At 39.7% G+C, this 20723-nt stretch overlaps 3 protein-coding genes across 6 annotated transcripts in view; 1 reads left to right on the forward strand and 2 right to left on the reverse strand.

Annotated features, from left to right (window-relative positions):
* The window catches only part of zswim8 (zinc finger, SWIM-type containing 8), a 30307-nt gene extending 25231 nt beyond the window's left edge, over window positions 1-5076 (reverse strand). For all 4 annotated transcript variants that reach the window (XM_077581879.1, XM_077581877.1, XM_077581881.1 and 1 more), the window contains exons 1-5: window positions 4232-5076; window positions 3726-3879; window positions 2775-2869; window positions 992-1164; window positions 381-488 (exon numbers count right to left, since the gene is read on the reverse strand). In XM_077581879.1, coding sequence (XP_077438005.1) covers window positions 381-488; window positions 992-1164; window positions 2775-2869; window positions 3726-3879; window positions 4232-4409 — 708 coding nt within the window. In that variant the 5' untranslated portion in view covers window positions 4410-5076. The remainder of the gene's footprint in view (window positions 1-380; window positions 489-991; window positions 1165-2774; window positions 2870-3725; window positions 3880-4231) is intronic.
* A 2177-nt stretch (window positions 5077-7253) lies between these two features.
* Window positions 7254-11968, reverse strand: degs1 (delta(4)-desaturase, sphingolipid 1). The gene is made up of 3 exons (XM_077582755.1): window positions 11597-11968; window positions 10004-10746; window positions 7254-8068 (listed from the first exon to the last, which is right to left on the reverse strand). The coding sequence occupies exons 1-3, from the start codon at window positions 11676-11678 to the stop codon at window positions 7922-7924; spliced, it is 972 nt and encodes a 323-aa protein (XP_077438881.1). The 5' UTR covers window positions 11679-11968; the 3' UTR covers window positions 7254-7921.
* A 2351-nt stretch (window positions 11969-14319) lies between these two features.
* On the forward strand, window positions 14320-19701 carry zic2b (zic family member 2 (odd-paired homolog, Drosophila) b). The gene is made up of 2 exons (XM_077581995.1): window positions 14320-15090; window positions 18696-19701. Exons 1-2 carry the CDS (start codon window positions 14571-14573, stop codon window positions 19310-19312), a joined length of 1137 nt encoding a protein of 378 aa, XP_077438121.1. The 5' UTR covers window positions 14320-14570; the 3' UTR covers window positions 19313-19701.
* The last annotated feature ends 1022 nt before the right edge of the window (window positions 19702-20723 follow it).

The raw sequence follows: 20723 nt of genomic DNA on the forward strand, positions 1-20723 counted from the left end.
AGCATTTCATGAAAAATCACAAAAGTTCACGTTTCATTACCACGAAGGCCTCAACACTCTTCCGTACGAATATGAGGCTCGTTTGATTAACGAAGAGAAAGATACAAGAAAAAACAGATTTCATATGGCTGCATCTCTGCTCTAGCATTAAAAACAATCAAACATAAAAAACGTATAAATACGTCTTTGGGAGCATGTTTTTTTCTTTCTTTCTTTTTTAAACGGATTTAGACGTTTTTACGAGTGAAAATGAAACTGGAAATGAGTTAAGCACTGGAACCGTTTGAAAAGTACCGGGAAAGCACCAGTATCGGATAAAACCCAAACGATACCCAATCCTATTCAAGATCCCACCCCAATTTTTTTTTTAATAAAAGCACCTGTTGAGGGAGTTCACTAATAAGATACTGGGCAAATTTCTGGAGCTGATCCCTCTGAAGCCTGGACAACGACTCGGACACTGGAGCCCTCAGACAGACAGCTGAAACCTGTACAGAAAACATAACTCTCAAGAATTGTAAAACATTAGAATTAAAACAGAATTCAGAGTAGCAAAGCCTAATAAACAACAATAATAGTGGATAGTGACACATCTCTGTCAAAAGTATTTACTATATTAAAATTTAAAACTATTTGCACAGACTCCGGCCGGATTTTTTGTGTGCAATTTTGCATGCATTTTTATTTTATTTTTTACAGTAATCTACCTATTTTATAAAAATGTATTAAGGTTCTAACTGGTAGTTACAGTGAACAAAATATTATAATATAAGGATACTATCAGTTTTGTCCAGGCTAGAATGAAGTGAAACAGACTTTTGCATTTACCATTAGATGACCGGGATGACTGAAAATCGACACGAGACATATCACAAAGTTTGTCTTCTTATAAATTGCTTAACCATATGCATTGCTAAGATTATCATGAATTGTCATCATTGCAAATATTTAGCTTTCAACATTTCATGTTAAACATGCTTTGATTTCTTACATTGTGGATCCTGAAGAGACAGAGTGCCACAACGTGGGCACACCATTTTGCCCCGGCGCCACATGTACAACTGCAGGAGGTAATGCGGCAACGATCGAACATTACTGCCACATTGTAGATGCCTTTAGACGGTCCCGACTGACTGGGCACCACAGTAGCACTTAGATGGAAACCTGACAAAAAAAAAAGACAAAAACAAAGACAGATCTGCGCTGTGTACTATTTAAACTTACGTGGATTCATGTTTTTCAAAAATCTTCTATAAATGAATATAGGCACAAAATACAGTTACGTTAAATGTGCATTGTGGAGTTTAAAACGTTAATATTAAAGCTTTTTCTACATCTTGCGTGCTCCACCAATTCGGATGAGTACAAAGAGCCCTGACTTTTTAACTGTGACTTCACCTATCAGCTTGTATTTTCCCTCCACTGTGGAGTGCTTGGGATGAACACTCCAAAGTTTCTTACGGGGTTGTGGGGGTAGTGTAGAGTGGGTGTAGGGTCATGCTCGTCCCCGAGGACATTTAGTGTTAGCGTACGACACAATTGGGATGGAAACTGAAGAAGAAGAAAAAACACACAAAAAAAAAAACAACAAGAGGCCGATTTTGATCATAGCCAAAATTAAATGTTTCTATTAAAAAAAGGCTTGATCCTGCCCCAAATGATAGCTGCATGTTGTAAATGGAGAAGCATATTACTAAACTGTGTCAACAGATTACTAAAGTGTGGGTACAGATTAATAAACTGTGGGAACAGACTAGTACACCGTGGGTACAGATTACTAAACTCTGGATACAGATTACAAAACTGTGAGTACAGATTACTAAACTGTGGGTACAGATTACAAAAATGTGAGTACAGATTACTAAACTGTGGGAACAGATTGCTAAACTGTGGGTACAGATATGCACCCCAAAAAATTTTTTCATACCCTGGCACCAGAGGGGCTCCGTACTGAACATGCATGCTTTAGTGCCACGGCAGAAATTAGAACACAACAAGTTACGGATGGTCAGAGGAAACACCAGTGCTTTGGGGATAGAGGAGGGGCTGCCAAATTGACTCCTTCGCAATCTCATCATGCCTGTCCTCAGCTAGGTTTGCCTTTCATGTATAAATCGACGGGAAATCCTCCTACACAGCTAGTCAGATTTTGGACCGTGGTCCACACACAAGGCGCACCTCACTATTAGGCGCACCGTCAATTTTTGAGAATATTTAAGACTTTAAAGTGCGCCTTATAGTCATCAAAATACGGTATTCAAAATGGTCAGAACACACTTTGGTAGACTTTGTCCATTTGAAATCTTTTCGATTTATCCTTCCAATTCTCTACGAATACGCCAAAGCAAAATACGATTTTTTTAAACCCCTTATTTTTACTTTTTGGGGGGGGACTGATTCAAATCAATCCAACTTTAAACTTTTAGGCGTATCCCTACCGCGAAAAAAAAGAAGAGTATAATTGCTAAACATAAATCCCAAAAATTGTTTATCTCGTCTATTTATTTTATTTTTTTACAACTTTTAGGTCATTGTACAACATTCCACGTCATTCAATTTAATTTCAATCAATTCCACAATTTTTTATTCAATCTCTCAGCCTTCAAACACAATTTCTCCAGTAATTCTGTAGTTAACGTGTAAAAGCTTCCGTGAATTCTGATTGGCTGGAAAATTGCGGATTCCTGAAAAAAAAGTTGGCGAACGCAGCACACTGAACAAGCGCTCACGCAGGTTCAGCCGCATTCGCGAGTGAGTCTGGCAAATAAACTCACCAATTTGCAGAGGGTCTTTCACAGCTCTGATCCGGTGTAACTGCTCACCACGTTGAAACTCATCTGGACTTCCATTTGCCAGGCATGAATACAACCTGCGGAGGAAGTAGACAGATGAAGAAAAAAAAAACGGGAAAAAGCAGCATCGAGTTGGTAATTAACCCGGAGCCAATTTAGCGATTCCGTTCTAGTCATTCAGCGGCGGCGCCTCGCCATTGCTAAATCCTAGCCGCCGCTCCTTCAAATTTCCAATTGAAGCAGTTGGGGTCTGGAGAGGCGTGCTGCCTTCTTCGGTGCCGTTGTGACTATAGTGCCATCCTACGCCTACTTCCACCGTTGAGGACTTCAAAATATTCATAGCTCACTTCCTGTAAATTTTAAGATATGGCTGCCACTGACTTTTTTTTTTGTGCATCTCGGAGGGTGCTACACATAACTCCCCAATTTTCGTAGCCCTCGGGCAAAAGTGCCAAGATTGTTTTCTATTTTTCTACAGCTGTTCGGGCCCTTATAATAATAATTCTTACAGAAACAATAGGGCCACTGCTGCTGCTTGGGCCCTAACTAGAGCTGCAAGCAGTTATAAAGGGCCCTCGCAACCCTGGCCACGTTGGGGTACTGGCACATAGGACAAGAACCCTCTAAATATAAATGTAAAAGCCTTATTCTTGTGCAAAGTTTCACGAGTATTCATTAAATTATGACCTCTATAAAAGGCCAAAAATCAGGTGTAATTCCCAAAATAAACTCAAATCAGCTTTCAATATATTTTCATCTTTAACATCTTAAAATGAAACACGCCAAGTTTGAAGACGATCAGATAAATTCCGTTAAAATATGACCCTTATAAAACTGCCCCAAAAATGGCAACAAATTGCAAAGTTCAATCAAAATGGCGGACTTCCTGCTAGGTTTAGTATGCTACTTTATAATTGTACTAAATGGACTCACCTGATATCCTCCTCATTTTCAGGGAAGCTCCAGTATGCAATTCGAAGCTGGAGTTGTTCTGGTACAGGCGGGTAAACCTTCTCCACTACCTCGAATGGGATGTGAAAAGCTACTTGTTTGGCTGACAACTCCACCAATGGAATGACCTGACCATCTAAAGAAATAACGAAACATTAGATTGTCAATCTGAGAAGCACATTCGACAGTTTAGCAATCAAAATCCAACCAGAAATTTGCGTGAAAACTCTAACAGGGTTTATCGGATTTTATATTCATGGTATGATAAATGTCAATGATTATTTCGTATTAATCATCTTTACACTGCGTTATTTAAACGCTTAAGAAAATATGGCTTTTGTAGAGGTGCAACAATTACTCGATTAATAAACTATGAGTGTTAGGTTTACATAACGGTAATTTAAGCCAACCACAATCATGACAGCGACAGAAATTAAGTTCATGAAAAACTTAAAAAGTTTTGATGAAAAATATATATGTGTGCCAACCTTTTGGCTTCACAGTAGGAGATGTGGGTCCAGTAGATTGCTTCCTCCATCCCCTCCAGTTCTGACAGAGGCTCTCAGCCTCCGAAATGAAGGAGCACAGAGAGTCCTCCTCAAACCGGTCAGAGTCTTCAAATGAGAACCTCTCTCCATCTTCCCACTCGGCAAACATTAGTTCCATGACGTCGACTTTGACTTTTCATCTGCCCATGGGTCTGTGACTTCACTTTACTGCTTGTCCTACGTCTAAAAATGCCAATCTTTCAGCAGGTTTTTCTCTTTTTTTTAACGCAGGCGAAATCAAAACACTTGGCCCTCAACACTTGGCTAGATCAACACAACTTGCGCGCAAATAAAACCGTGGCACAGCTGTATGCTTTTAGATGCGTTTGTGTTTGCCGCTCAAGTACAATCCTCCATTGCGGACTCATTGTCCATTGAATAAAAGACGTTCGCTGTGCCAGCGTATCTTAGTCCGGTTAAGTGCAACTGACTATTTGCGTTTAATGCCGTAAAAACGTTAATATGATATCAGACTACATGGCCACCTTAAGGTTGGTGTACCGATATTACGTGTTTGTGTAAAGCAAGCAGTTCGTCTTAGAGTGAGATACCTTCAACGATTTAGAGCTGATAGATTCAGACAGAATACATTTAAACCACTGGTTTCGCTTTAGACAGCCTATTCCTTTACGTTGTTTAGTTCCCACCCCCAGCGTATGTCTTTGTTTCCGTTTGTTATTCCTGGTTTGAAATTATGTTATTACAAAAGTATTCCAATTTCGGTGATCCAGATGTGCTAAGGCCAGAAAAAGATGATGTCTAGCGTCTCCCGCATAGGATTTTCCACCAGCTGATTATTATTTCTTCTTCTCCTTCTTCTTCTTCGTCGTCGTCGTCGTCGTCTTCTTCTTCTTCGTCTTTTTCTTCTTCTTCGCGCAAACCGTTGAAGCCACAGGGCGGCCATTTTACCCCTCCCATTTTGCGCTCAAACTACTACTGTCAATAAACTATACGTACACGTACAGATTAGACATTTACAGCTCGTACAGCTCTTCTTTTTTTCCGCACAAGCCGTTGAAGCCACAGGGCGGCCATTTTACCCCTCCCATTTTGCGCTCAAACTACTACTGTCTATAAACTATACGTACACGTACAGATTAGACATTTACAGCTCGTACAGCTCTTCTTTTTTTCCGCACAAGCCGTTGAAGCCACAGGGCGGCCATTTTACCCCTCCCATTTTGCGCTCAAACTACTACTGTCTATAAACTATACGTACACGTACAGATTAGACATTTACAGCTCGTTGGCTCTTAGTATAGGGTCGGGGGTGGTCACTATTTCTTAACGAGTGGATTGACAAGACTGACAAGTGGAATGTGCTACTTTGACGACCCCCTTTTTCTTTTATCGTTCGGTTCCTCTGACCCCAATATTAAATTTAGTGGAGGCATCTTTTATTGAATTAAAGGATTGGGGAGAGAAACAGGTAATATATTTGATTGAACACCTTTAAATAGCATTATTATTATTACGGGAATGGAATCAAAAAAGTATGGCATACTCTTTGGGGGTGGCTGGAAGTCTCTGCGTCACTAGCAGATAAAATAGAACGAATTTTAGCCATATTGCCAAGGTGGAAAAAAAGTTCAGTTTTTAAACAATTAACAACTTGGTTGTATCGGGGTTAACGGAAAATGAAGCCATCTCATCTGTCTCCTCTCAACGTGGAGGACTGCGGCTCGACGCTGAGCCCTTCCCAGATCACAGAGATTCTCACCCGATCTCCAAGGGAGAGCCCGGACACCCTGCTGGAGGAATCTCATTTATCCCACTTGGATCTTGTTCTTTGACCCACAGCACATGGCCATAGGTGAGGGTAGGAATGTAGATTGACCGGTAAATTGAGAGATTCGCCTTTTGGCTCAGCACGGACACAAATGCCAAATCACTACGAGTGTGTAGTGCGTCGGTCTCAGTTCTCTGAAGCTTTTCAGAGAGCCAACCAACCACGACAGGCACAGACTACCTTACGGCCATAGATTCAATCGACCGCCATTAGGACTCAATGTCCCGCCGCCTCCACCGCTAGATGGGCGAAGGTTTGCCAGATGTAGGAATTGAAACGCCTTCTGACGCGGGATTCTGCCAGACGGTCCAAGCAAACCCTCACAATACGTTTGGGTCTGCCGGATCGTACGGGCGTCTTCCCCCACCATCGGAACCAACACACCACCAGGTGCTGATCGGTAGACAGCTCCGCCCCTTTCTTTACACAATCGTCCCAAGACATGAGGCCGCAAGGCCGATGACTCGACCACAGTCGATGATTGAACTGCGGCCTAGGGTGTTCTGGTGAACATATGGACAATACTTCCTCACATTCTGTAGGTTAAAGAAGTTTCCTCCCTTTAGCCAAAACTACGTCAGAGGTTTAGTGGAGAGAGAAAAAAAAGTTTGGCAAGATTCTAACTTTATTCCTAGAATTCTGACTTTAAAGTAAGAATTCTGACTTTATCAGAATTCTGACTTCAATCTCAGAATTCTGACTTTAAAGTCAGTGAGAATAATATTAGCACTAATAAAATCAGAATTACGACTTTAAAGTGAAAATTCTAACTTTATTCTCACAATTCTCACTTTAAAGTCAGTATTCCTACTTTAAAGTCTGAATTCTGAGAAAAAAAAAACTGAGAACTCTCTCTAAAGTCACAATTTTGAGAATAAAGTCAAAATCTTGCCAACTTTTTTTTTCTTCCTCTTCACGTAAAAAACTAAGCATTAAATGAAGACGTTTTTAATTATGAACAATTTTATTGAAAATACTTGAATGAAGCAGACAATTGTTATCAAGCAAATATGCATTTAACTATGCAATTTAATTTCAAATGTGTTAATTTACTGTCAATTTAGTGCATTTGATATAGAAAGGGATTTTTTTTTTTTAAATGTTTCATCACATGAAATGTTGCAAATGAAGAAAAAAAAAAGGTATGTTCGTGGAGAAAATTGTTGCATAATCCATTAAAAATGTTAAAATTGCATGGTTTTTTTCCACCTAGCGTGTCCTAGTGCACATATAGGACAGACAATACTGTACTTGCTCACATTTTGTAGGTTTAAGAAGTTACCTCTAATTGGTCAAAACTAAGCATTAAATGAAGACATTTTTATTATAAACAATTTTATCGGAAATACTTAAATGAAGCAAACAATTGTTATAAAAAAATATGCGTTTAATTCTGTGATTTCATTTCGAATGTGTTAATTTACTGTCAAAATTGTGCATTTGATATGGAAAGAAAAAAATACGTAAAGTTGCAGCACATGAAATGTTGCAAGTGAAGAAAAAAATGGTGGCCAACGTGGAGAAAATTGTTGCATAATCCAATAGAAATGTTGAACTTGCACACTGACAGGTTAGGTTAGGTATTTGTTTCACACACACCTAAGGTTTACTCCAATTAAATCATTGTTAGCCATCTAATTATAGGAAAATATTTTACCTGCAGCATAGCTTACACTGCCCATAAACAATAACAATATCTCATACCAATTTGTTTAATTAAGACTTGTGTATGAGTTTTAAGTTGGCTTTCAGACCTTGATAAGTAAATATTTTTGGTGAGAGAAAAAAAACTTTGAACGTTAATACAAAGCCATTTTGATCCAGTGACGCGCTCATTGCAATTACTCCAGTTTGAGATCTTCTGTCAGCTTCCTCTTGACTCGTGAGTACGGGCTTAATGTGTCATCCATGATAAAGTCATACAGGACCTTAACCCACGACGTATATTGAGGAAGGTCATCATAATACTCTGCAGCTATTTTCTTCACCTGCAAAATAGAAAATGGAATAAATGAGAATTTGTAGTACTGGCCACCATGCACGGTCCAAAATTGGACCATTGTTTTCCATGCGTTACATTTTCAGTGAACACAGCGCTTCTGAACAATGATTTGACAGGAGCGAGTTAGGAGCTGTTGTGTTCTGGCGCGGTTACGGCCGACAGTTACTTGCAAATTGCCGCTTAGCCTGATTAGCACGCCAACGCTACAATAGAGACAAGTCCTCCAATAAATACCACCACATAGGTCGTTTTGAAAACGTGCCAAATCACGACCAAGTGTTGCCTATTTTACTTTAGCGACCTCGATCGGCCATGTTAAATAGCGAAAAAATACTGAAAGTGAGACTCGAACCCGGTCCGCCTGGTCGGAAGATGAGTGTCTGACTGAGCTATTTGGCCAGTGATTGTTTTAGTGTTACCTACACTACACTAAGATCATTACCGAACCGCTAGCTCAGTAAGACAGACTTCCGACCAGACGACCCGGGTTCGAGTCTAACTTTAGTTTTTTTTTTTAGCTATTTAACATGGCCGATAGAGGTCGCGAAACTACAAAATGCGCAACACTTGGTCGTATTTTGGTGTATGGCAAAACGACCAATATGGTCGTTATTGTTGGAGGACTTGTTGCTACAATACATGTACATTAAAAGAGGCTGCGGCGTCGGCACGTCGTTAACTCATTCAAACCCAAAAACGTTTTTTCAATACTTTTGTCTTTCACCCACAAGTCCTTCACTCCCCAAAAATGATTTTTTTTTTTAAATTTTTTATGCTAGAGTTTACAGAAGGTTTTGATACAGCTTCTGACCTGAAGAGGTCACTTAAAGCAATAGTAGTTATTACAAAAAAAACGGCCAGCAGGTGGCAGCAGAGCATAAGAGTTCCGCAAGGCCATTGTTGCAACAAGCTCTTTGTGACAGCATTTTCTACAGGTTTGTGAATAATGATGAGACTTAGCTATATTCTAATGCTAATTGCTGCAATTCGAAAACAAATGCAAAAAAAAAATATATATATATATATATTAACTCTTTGACTGCCAGACCTTTTCAGAAAAGGGATGCCGTGGGTGCCAGCCGATTTTAAGCATTTTCACTGATCTTTCAAGGTCCATAGAAAATTATGTGTTTGGACTATGGAAACACACATACTACCAAATGAAAGATTGGACTCTCATCTTTCATCAGAAAAAGAAGTTTGTTTCTACCTTATTCCGTTTTTCAGTAATCAACAATAGAAAATGGTTAGTTTCACCTCTGTTTTGAAACAAACGTCTTTTAACGTCTTTGGCACTCCTCCATAGGATTTTACTAAACGTTATTTAACGTTTTTGGCAGTCAAAGAGTTAAAATAATAATAATAATAATAAAAAAATCCATGTTGTGCTTGAAACACTAATATTCTCTCTTTTGTGTCGAAACGAAGCGTCATTCCTTGATGTGCGGCAACTCGATCGCCGCCGTCACACTTTGATGAGCCGATGAGGATCCTCCAGGGTTAACTGCTTTATTCTGCCCATCGCTTATTTTCTACTTCCTCTCAGCGCTCGCTAGTGATAGACCACGCCCCCCAGTCCCAACCTACACTTCCTCCTCTTCTGCAACCAGATCCTTGCGTGATACTGGTTAATTTTTATACTTGCTGCCACCTGCTGGCCGTTTCTTTCAAATAACATTGCAGTCAACACTAGATGTCAACGGTATGTTGCGTGCGCCGTTACGCTAGTCGGGACAACCCGAATGCGATGACGTCACCAACATGCGCTAACCGCGGTAAGACGGTAGTCAAAATCTCTACCTTCGGCAAAGATTATACCGTTTATATCGCCTAGCGATACGTTATTGAATCGTTACCCCTGTGATGTGATATGCATTGTATCGTGAGGTTGTTAGCAATGCCCAAATTCAAGTATACTAACCAGAGGTAGCCTACGTCCTGGGATGCTGGGGAAGTCATGGTGCTCGTTGTGGTACCCTACGTTGAAGGTGAGCAGATTCAGGGAACCGTAGTAGGAGTAGGTTTCGTGGCCCTTGAGGAACATGTAGTGTTCGGCTATAAAGTGACCAGAGATTGGGTGCAGCCCCATACCCAGCAGGGAGCCAGCCAGCATGTACACCACAGGCTTGACTCCCCACACCCAGAAAAGCAGAACATCAAAGGCGAGTTGAACAAAGACATTGGTCAGCTCCAACTGCGTAACCGGTTTAGGGTTGATCCAAAGAGGTCGAATGGCGTAAAAAAGAGGCTGCAGAATAATCCAGATGAACTTGCGGGAACGTGTACAGAAAAACCAGCCTTCAAAATCCGTCGGGATGTCTACATCGACACCGTCTCCTCCAAGGTAGCGGTGATGGTCTAAGTGATATCGCTTGAATGAGGCGGAGTAAGGCAAGCCGATAGGGAGGTTGGCAAACATGGCAAAATATCGGTTCCACATGGCTTTGTTGTTTCCAAAAGCGGTATTGTGGGAGATCTCATGGATAGCAAGAGTCATTGAATGGTTGACACAGCTTCCGAAGGCATAAGTCCAAAACAAAACCCATTTCCAGTCCATATCTTTGATGAGATAAAAAGCTAAAAATTGTATAGCCACCATCATGCACACAATCCATTTCAGTCTGAAGTCAGGACCCATCAGCGACTTGATTTGTGGATACTTTGCTGTGGGAGGAAAAAGAAAAAATAGTTGTATTCAGAAAATATACAGGTGTTAAAAAAAAAACAGCCTTTACGATAGTTTCCTTTAAGTTATTGAACAAACTAATGTTCACAAAAACACAGCCTTTTTTTTCCAATTTATTTAAAGTAATACAAAATAATTGACCTGTTTTATTGCAGACACATCTTGTTACAATAAAATATTTTGCAGCTATATATTGAGTCGCTGTCAATCTTTACTTCGGTCATGCTGCACCCCCCTCCCTCCTCCCCCCAAGAAGGGTGCGACCAAAACCTGTGTGGTACGACCAACTGAAAATGTCGGTAGCACCACCAGTACACAAGTTAGTATAAAGCCCTGATCATTGTCACATGGCGTGCATTTTGAGCTGGTCTGCCATTTACTCCGTGCAACTTTTTCTCCTTTGCCAGCCCCACTTGATCACGTGTGCGACAGCAATGACGTAATTAACGCCGCACCACTTTCATTTCTCTGACTAGTACATTGTACAGTTCTATTAAAATCGCTATTTTTGGGATTATGGAATATCAAATGAACGATTCCACACAGTGTAGGAGAGGTCTGGTCTGACCGAAATCGTGAACTGTACAGTATACAATTAAGAGATGGCATCGATTTGGCTTCTATAACTATCACGTATGAGGCAACAGATGTGAAACCGTTAGCTAATGTTTTCCACTAAAATACGCTTCTGTAAAGTATCTTTGTTAAACTGCGCCATTGGATGTTAATCAATGGATAATGATAATTATATCAGGGGTGGGAGGGCAACGTCCGCAATCAAGTTATGAGGTTTATCCAAACTTGCTAACGAAAGATAAGCTATCTCACCAAGGATCGCTTTCCTCCTGTCAGCGTGTGGTTGGTCAGTATAGACCCATTCGTAGTCCTCACGGGTTACCCGATTCCCCATCTCAGAGGAAATAGCTATCCCGAATTTCTCGAGGCACGCAGTTTAAAAATGTACGGCGTTATAAAATGGTGGTTCTCCTCCCTTATACTCACATTGCCACCCCGCCCATATGACGTGCTAGAAGCAGTCTTCCTCTCGGAAGTCACAACACACTGAACACAGAAACAAAAATGACGGGAGTGTTTTTGAAATGTTCTATGTATCAAACAGCAATTGCGGTGGAGAGCATTTGCAACATCAAGCTGTAACGCTCAGAAGCCAGTCATATCTAACAGCCAGCCTCCTCCTCTCTTTACGGAGGAAGCCAGCTGCTCTTGATTTCAAATTCTCCCCTTTTCTATGATTTACGGTAGTGTACGCGAAGGGATGCTGGCGCGGAGAACGACATCCGTTTTTCAAAATAAAAGATAATTTTCAAACTAAAAATAGTTTGACAAGCAGTTTAAAAATATATATATATTATCGGCAAACTGTTTAGAAGATGTTTCAGTATAATACAGCACCAATTGCTGTTTCATTGGGTATGCAGTCTTGTGGGGAAAATAGGTTCCATGACCTGGTATTGAGCTATAACGTTAATATGTACTGTATAACCCCTGGGCGTTATTTGACAATTTTTTGGCTTTTTGTTGGTTCTGACCAAGCCATTTCAAAATAAAATAACGCCCAGGGGTTAAGTTGTTTGAAAACGAGGGAAAAAACAGATGTGTGTCAACCAGCTAACATGGAGCTATGATCTAGCACTGATTTGACACATGACCGGGAAGCTATTGAACAAAAATGCTAATTTTTACAGAAAATAATAATAAAAAAAAAATTGTGGGGAGTTAAAATGAAAAAATAAGCGTATGTGACCCAACCACCATGGCACAATGATCTAACACTGATTTGGAGTCAATAGGTTGCATGACCCGGAAGCTATTGAGCAAAAATGCCAAATTATTATTATTATTATTATTATTATTATTATACATCCATCCATTTTCTTAGCCGCTTATTCCTCACAAGGGTCGCATATTTTTTTTAATTTGTTTATATTATTATCATTTCTATTTTTATACAAGGAATTCAGATTATGTCCAGGCTATAAATTGTATTTTCATTTATTTTTGTGAATATTTATGTCACACTAATGTCTCACTCCATAATGACAGACATCACAATGTTCTACCTCTGTCAATTACATCAATCAGAATAATAATAGTAATAAATAAAAAAAATTCTGGCTATATGGTGATTTGTGCACATATGTCATCCTAATATATGTAATTTGTGGACAGTTCTTGCACAGACAGTTAAGGGTGCTTGCTAAAATGCTAACAAGTTGATTGTGAAGGACGACACGTCGTGACACGCTTCGCACGGCAGCTACGAAATACAAGTCCCTACACATTCCAGCTGTCAAGACATTTCTGTTGTGACGAAGTGCGACAACAACAGTGCCTGTCGCTGTGCGAAAATGACATTTTTTTGGGACTCGGAGCATACGACCGCGCAATATACTGTAAGCTTACTTTGAGCCTAGAAATAAATAAATCAATTGTAATGCAACGTATCTCCCGTAAAATAATGATAACGGCGTTTCAAATATAGGGAAAATAATTAGATTAGTCCGTTTATGAAAAAAAGAAGTATTGCATTGAAGTGTGGGGGTGTGGCTAAACCTACATTGAAACCATCCTTCTTCTACAGAAACGTGCTATTCCTGTTGTTTTCGGATGTGGATACAGAGACCGCACTAATCCAACTTTTGCACCTACATGAATTGATCAAAAACTCTTTTTAATTAAGTTTTGACGACACAATTGATTTAAAAAAAAAAAAAAAACAATTCATTGAATTGATAAACCTACACCTGTTATTTTATTTAAAAATGTAATGGTTCAGATTGAACAACAAAATCAGGTTGAAACAATTTGAAAGTCCAAATTGCAAAAAAGTATGCAAAAAAGTATGCAAAAAAGTAACCAGCACAAAGGTTGGCTATTTTTAAGAATCTATAATATAAAACATGATTTCAGTTATTTCACCTTTTTTTTGTTAAGTACATAACTCCACATCAGTTCATACATAGTTTTTATTCCTTCGATGAGATTCTACAAAGTAACCAGTCCTAAGAATAAAGCAAACACATTGAGTAAGAAAGTATACATATAATTTCTGATGGATAATTTTTATACTCGTTTTATTTATTTTATTTTGGTAGTTTGTCCTCCGAGCAGTACAGAGAATGGTTGGATGACCATACCTGTCTAACACATTGTTCTACCACTGATATTTTGACTGATTTTGGTTCAGTTTGCTGTCTATATTCAAAATGTATTAATGGACTAGTCCCTCTAAATTGTGGGTCAGTCTCTTGGAATAAAAAGGAGGAAAATGATAACTAAAAAGCACTGCATCGGGCCCAAAAGACACCGACCTACCAGGCATCTGCCCAGTATTCCAGATGGCCAGTCCAGCCCTGATGTTGACTCAAGCCACCATACTTCATGGTTAGAACTTCTTTCTAAATTAACAATTGTTTAATTAATCGCATACTATAAAGACAATAATGTTCATATTTTGACACCATTTTACGTTTTGTATGTTATTATTGTAACTGAGACACACACACATTGGATACATTCCTAAGAGGAGCTGGAAACAAGGGCGCCGCGCAATAGTGTTGGATCGCGGCCTGCAACGGCTATTCCTCTCCTTCTATTCACCATCTTTTTACACAGTAAATAAAACTATGGAGGCTTGAGCTCACGGAGGCGAGTTTGGATTCCGTCATCGAATCTGTGATTTGAACACGGATACGGGACCTAGGAGTGAAGGACGCCTTTCCGTGGGATTCATCCGATTTTACATTGGAGATTTGGCTGGACAGTCTACAACGACAGGAAGATGAAGCGGGTGGCTGTTGTTACCAGGCACAATGGCCTCGTAGCTCCGTTGGGTAACAACAACTCTGGAGCTTCAAGCATCATCTCCCTACCCCAAAGGAGAGCTGTTAATATTTCCACCTCTACCGACAAATGTAGGAGTGAAAGGAACGAGTGTTTATTAAACAGGAGCCCCGCCATCATCAAATCCGAGCTGGTTTGCAAGTGGACAGGCCGAATGTCCTCAAGACAGAGGTTCGAGAGGACGGATCCGTTTGTCTGCAACCAAAGTTTTAGCTCCATGCACGACCTAGTAGACCACGTCACGGCGGAGCACGTAGCAACAGGGCTTGACGCCCTGAGTCATGTCTGCATGTGGAACGAATGTGCACGCGAGGGGAAAGCGTTTAAAGCCAAATATAAACTTATCAACCATATCCGCGTGCACACCGGGGAGAAGCCCTTTTTGTGTGCGTTTCCCAGCTGCGGCAAGATGTTTGCACGATCCGAGAACCTCAAGATCCACACTCGCACGCACACTGGTAGGATGAACGATTCTTATTTATTAACGTGGTAGTTGTGAAATGAGTGCTCTACTGATAGCCAGCGACAGTAAAGAAATACATTCCCAATGTGTCCAAGTACACCTGACTGCATCCCACAGATCTGGGTTGGCCTAAATGTGGGTGAGCTAAAAACCTTTGACATAACTTTTTTTTTCTACCCCCCTCTTTTCTTCTTCTACCATTTACTGTATGGCGGAAGTGGTCGAAACGCCCATGTTGACGTCCATTCTGGGTGAAAAGAGGGTCCTAGAGACACGAGAGCACGTCCAGCGTATTCGGGGGGGGGGGGGCTGAAAATGGGAGGAGTTGACGTTGGGTTCAAAGGTTGAGGTCAAAAGATGTCCACCACATAGAAACTAAATGAAGCAATTTCTGGAGGAATTGCGTGTGAATGATGAATGAAAAAATATAGAAATGTAGAATCACTGAATGAGGTGTATTGTTGAAATATTTGAAATTATGTCAAATGGTAATTGAATGATTTTGGAATGATATTAAATAGGGGTGAGACAATATGGGTAACGATTTTATACTGTGACGATCGATATGTGGCCCATGATAACAATAATATCACACGATATCTACGATATTCGATATATTGTCCCAAAAAAATCTCAACTTTATATCACGATAATCAGTATGTGATTGACAGTGGAAACTTGCCGACTGTTCTTCTTCATTTGAGTCAGTCTTTCTCGGATCAACAAAAAAGAAAGAAAAAGAAAAGATAAACAGTCTTCATTTATTTTGTAAAACACTTTTGCCCATTATTTTTTTGGTGTTTCATGAAAAATCTGAAGAAGAAAAAAGACTTAGGCCAGCTGTGTCAAAACTAAAAACTCAAGGCAGGGATGTGACTTTTCCGCTAATTCGCGGAATTCCGCTTTTTTTTAACTCCCCCCCCCCCAAAAAAAAAAATTCCGATTTTTTTTTTTAATATAGTAGTTCATTGTGTATGCACATGACTCCGACAGATAACATCTTCTGCTATAACAAAGACATTTGTGGTATGCTCTAATATGAGTTACTTTTCATTTGGTCATGATACAATTATTTGTTCATGAAATTTGAACTCTTCAACATTATTTATGTGTTAACTTAGTAATCACATTAGTTAGATATGATGATATTCTCAGTGATAGTTTTTAAAAGCAAAGGCAGTCCAATGTTTTTGAATGTGACTGATTTTGAGTTGACTAAAACTGCCATTTTATATGGGATAGTTCAATATACATTGAAAATTTATGCTGTTGTTTTGTCTATTTCTTTGTCATGTGAGTGCATTGAAAGTACTTAAAAACACGGAAAACCCATGAGCTCTGGACCTAGCTGGGTGCCAGCGGCCCCCAGACCCCCGGCTAAATTTTCAGATAATTTCACTTTGGTCAAATCACATCCCTGTCAAGGGCCGGAGTCCTGCAGGTTTTGGATATTTCTGTTCTCTAACACAGAGGTCCTCAACCCTGGTCCTCAGGGACCGGTATCCAGCCTGTTTTCCATGCCTCCCACAGCCAACACAGGTGGAGATCGTTATCAGCCTTCTCCAAAGATTGCTGATTAGCTGATGATATGAATCACCTGTGTTGGCTGTGGGAGGCATGGAAAACAGGCTGGATACCGGTCCCTGAGGACCAGGGTTGGGGACCTCTGCTCTAACACACCTGAAGCTCATCAGCAAGCTCTGCATAAGCTTGATAACAATCCTGTTCATTGGAACATTGAGAGAGCAGGGAAACATCCAAAACCTGCAGGACTTCGAGGACCGAGTTTGGACACCCCTGACTTAGGCGATTATTTTAAGAAGGCATTCGTTACATTCTTATTTTATACATGGTCCATGTATAAAATAAGATATTAACGGCTAAACCCTCCTATCATCCTTGGGGGTCAATTTTGTCATGTTTGCGGAGGTTGGTGGTGAGGAAAGGTGGACCAAAGTGCAAGGAAGCAAAGCTAGCAGGCAGGGATAAAGTCCAAGGTGAATACCTTTAATAGACGGAAACAGACACAAAAACAACAAAGTCCATAAACAAAAGGATGAGCTAAGCAAGAAACGAGGCAAGGGAGGGGGGGGGGGGGCAACAACAACATGTGACAACGACACAACATGCACTGATGTGGACTGACAGGAAACAAGGGACGAATGCTGCATTCGAGGATGGTCGGAAGTCGGATATATCCGAGTTGTTTTCCCCCAGTTCCGACCTGAAAGCGTTTGAGGAGAAAATAAACAAACAAAATGGCGGACCTCCAGCAAACTTACCTTCTCGCAATTTTGCTTCATTTATTGTTTTTATCTTGTTTCATAAGCATTCCAGTACAGTAGTTCACCGTATTATTTCATGCAGGGAGGTAGCAACGTGCTGTCACGTATGTTGTGTTACGTGGAGTTATGTTGAATATTTATGAATCAAGAGAGCTGTCTAGTTTTATACTCAAGTATATTATACTTTATCATTCACGGTCAGTGTTTCTAAAGTGGAGAATAAAGTCAGAATTCTCACTTTAAAGTAACTATGGTAACTTTAAAGTGTGAATTCTGACTTTCTTCTCAGAATTATTTCTTTAAAGTCAGAATTCTGACTCTAATCTCTGAATTCTGACTTTATTAGTGCTATTATTCTCACTCTAAAGTGAGAATTCTGAAATTAAAGTGAGAATTCTGACATTAAAGTGAGAATTGAGAATAAAGAGAGAATTATCATTTTAAAGTCAGAATTCTGTGATCTTGTGACTTTAAAGTCAGAAGTCTGACTTTAATCTCAGAATTCTGACATTAAAGTGAGAATTGAGAATAAAGAGAGAATTATCATTTTAAAGTCAGAATTCTGTGATCTTGTGACTTTAAAGTCAGACGTCTGACTTTAATCTCAGAATTCTCACTTTAATCTCAGAATTCTGACTTTATTAGTGCTATTATAATTCTGAGATTAAAGTGAGAATTCAGAGAATGAAGTCAGGATTCTCACTTTAAAGTTACAAGATCACAGAATAAAGTCAGGATTCTCACTTTAAAGTTACAAGATCACAGAATTCTGACTAATAATTCTCATTTTAAAGTCAGAATTCTGTGATCTTGTAACTTTAAAAAACTTTAAACTTTAAATCTCAGAATTCTCACTTTAAAGTGAGAATAATAGCACTAATAAAGTGAGAATTCTGAGATTAAAGTGAGAATTCTGACTTTATTCTCTGAATTCTCACTTTAATCACAGAATTCTCACTTTAATCACAGAATTCTGACTTTATTGGCGGAATTTTGACTTTAAAGTGAGAATTGTAACTTTAAAGTGAGAATTCTGACTTTATTCTCAAAATCCTTACTTTAAATCAGAATTCTGAGATTAAAATCAGAATTCTGATTTAGTTAGTGCTATTATTCTCAGTTTAAAGTCAGAATTCTGAGATTGTCAGAATTTTGAGAATAAAGTAAGAATTCTCACTTTGAAGTCAGAATCCTAACAACCAAACCCCCCCCCCCCCCCCCCACTGGACCTAATCCTCTTCCGTATCAGTGTCCTCTGCTTGTACCATGGATTCATTGAACATCAGCACGATTGTGCGTTTTGTCTGTGTTGCAGGTGAGAAACCATTCCAGTGCGAGTTTTGCGAGCGACGCTTTGCCAACAGCAGTGACCGTAAGAAGCATTCGCAAGTCCACAGTTCTTCGAAACCCTACGACTGCAAGGCTCTGGGCTGCACCAAGTCCTACACGCATCCGAGCTCTTTACGCAAGCATATGAAAGTTCACATCAAATCTTCGCCTACCTCAGAACCCTTCGACCTGTACGACTCCACTCATCAACACCAACGACCTCAGCCTCTCCTTGAACCACTTGACCTTAAAATTAACCACCTGTCACCATCATTCAGCAATAAAAACACACGTTTTGACTTTGACTACACGACATCCAGCGCATTAAATCACAAGCTACAGGCAAGTTCATCTCCACTGGCAATGCCTTTGGACCTCTCTCTTTCGGGACTAAAGACCGATCTGGCCCAGCAGCAGCAGCAGCAGAAACAAACTCGCAGGTGTCCGGGAAGAAACCAGCTGTCAGTCAATCCAGCCATACCCGAGTTGCCTAACATTAAGGAGTGGTATGTCTGCACCAGGACTACGACGCCAAACTTTCCTCTTCTTCACCCAGATAACATCAAATCGGAACCAAGTGACGAGGAAGATTATGACACGTAAAACGCATGGTTTAGGAAGTTAAAAATGGACCAAGTATTGTCAAAACCCCGGACAGAGGATTTGTACAGCTTTTTTTTTTTCTTCCAAGGAAGCTGTGATACCTTTTTTTTTTTTGTTGTTGTTAAAAATTAATTCCTCAAGACAGTACAAGCTAGCCTTTGAAAAATAACAAGACAGTTGTTATGAATTACATTGCTATGCATATTCATATTGTATGATAGAAATGGTCTGAGTTGCCCAGAGGCTTTTTTTTTTTTTTTTTTGGTATAATTATTTGTCAGAGGCCTTTTTTTCTGTATTGTTGTGAATATTTTAATGGATTCATTGTGTCTCAGAATGTATTATGGATGATTACAAATGCCCAAACTGTAGAGTTTGGCCCAAAAGCGTTTGGAGAGTGACTTTTTTCCCCTCTTTACTTTTATACAACACCACAATTGATTTGACTGAAAACAATCAAGATAATAGTCATTAAATGAAGATCTAATTTATGGAAAGAAAAAACTGCCTAGAAATTTATAATCATTGGATTAATTTTACGCCACCTCCTACGAGAGGGAATCTGTGTTTTCATCGATGCCGCAAGCAAACGAGCCCTCACCGGAAACGTCTTTATGACACACATACAAAAACACAAACACACGTTGCCGTCATCATCATTGGGCTCGTACGTGGCTTCATTTCAGAAAACTACGACCAATCATATTGCTATTTTAAGAGCTTGATGCGGGCCAATTTTGGTGGCGATTAGTCATAGTTAACACGTTAAAGGAATACTTTTCAACAGCAAAAAGTTCCAATTTTGTGCAGAATGAATTTAGTAATTCCATTACAATCAATAAATCTGATCAAACTTTATTTATATAGCACCTTTCATAATCATAAACCCTGTGAGGAGAGGAGCTCATCCACACTGAGAGGGATGACTACCAACCACCACAGGGAGCAACGTCATCCCAGAGACCCCCGGCCCGCCCAACACCTACCTTATAAATATAATAATATAATAAAAATACTATTTTTTTTTGACTGAAGATGACATAACCTGTGCCGAGGAAGTCGGTAATGACCAATCAGAGCTCAGTTTGCTGACCAAACCCAGAAAACAGGTCAGCCATGATTGGTCGTTACCTACTTCCTTAGCACAGGTGATGCCATTTTCAGTCGACAGCAAGTGGAAGAATTAGTTTTTTTTAAAGTTATTAATTGGACAAGAAAAATAATGAAGTTATCAAATTCATTCTGGGCATAATAACTTTTTACTGCTGAAAATGGCTCAATGATTCAAGTATCCCTTTTTATCCCTATACTATAGTGAGGCTTGAATGCTAATATAAGCCAAAATACTGTGGCGATAGTTTTGATATTTTCAGAGGTTGAACTGGCCATCAGACGTAGAGATGTGTGGGTG

The sequence above is a fragment of the Vanacampus margaritifer genome, chromosome 12 (assembly GCF_051991255.1).
Source record: "Vanacampus margaritifer isolate UIUO_Vmar chromosome 12, RoL_Vmar_1.0, whole genome shotgun sequence".
Taxonomy (NCBI): Eukaryota; Metazoa; Chordata; class Actinopteri; order Syngnathiformes; family Syngnathidae; genus Vanacampus; species Vanacampus margaritifer.

Coding starts and splice junctions, on each gene's coding strand:
- zic2b (XM_077581995.1), top strand. CDS start 14,571: ATGAAGCGGGTGGCTGTTGTTACCAGGCACAATGGCCTCGTAGCTCCG. Junction 15,091..18,695: donor CCACACTCGCACGCACACTG/GTAGGATGAACG, acceptor TCTGTGTTGCAG/GTGAGAAACCATTCCAGTGC.
- degs1 (XM_077582755.1), bottom strand. CDS start 11,678: ATGGGGAATCGGGTAACCCGTGAGGACTACGAATGGGTCTATACTGAC. Junction 10,747..11,596: donor CAGGAGGAAAGCGATCCTTG/GTGAGATAGCTT, acceptor TTCCTCCCACAG/CAAAGTATCCACAAATCAAG. Junction 8,069..10,003: donor CAGGACGTAGGCTACCTCTG/GTTAGTATACTT, acceptor TCTATTTTGCAG/GTGAAGAAAATAGCTGCAGA.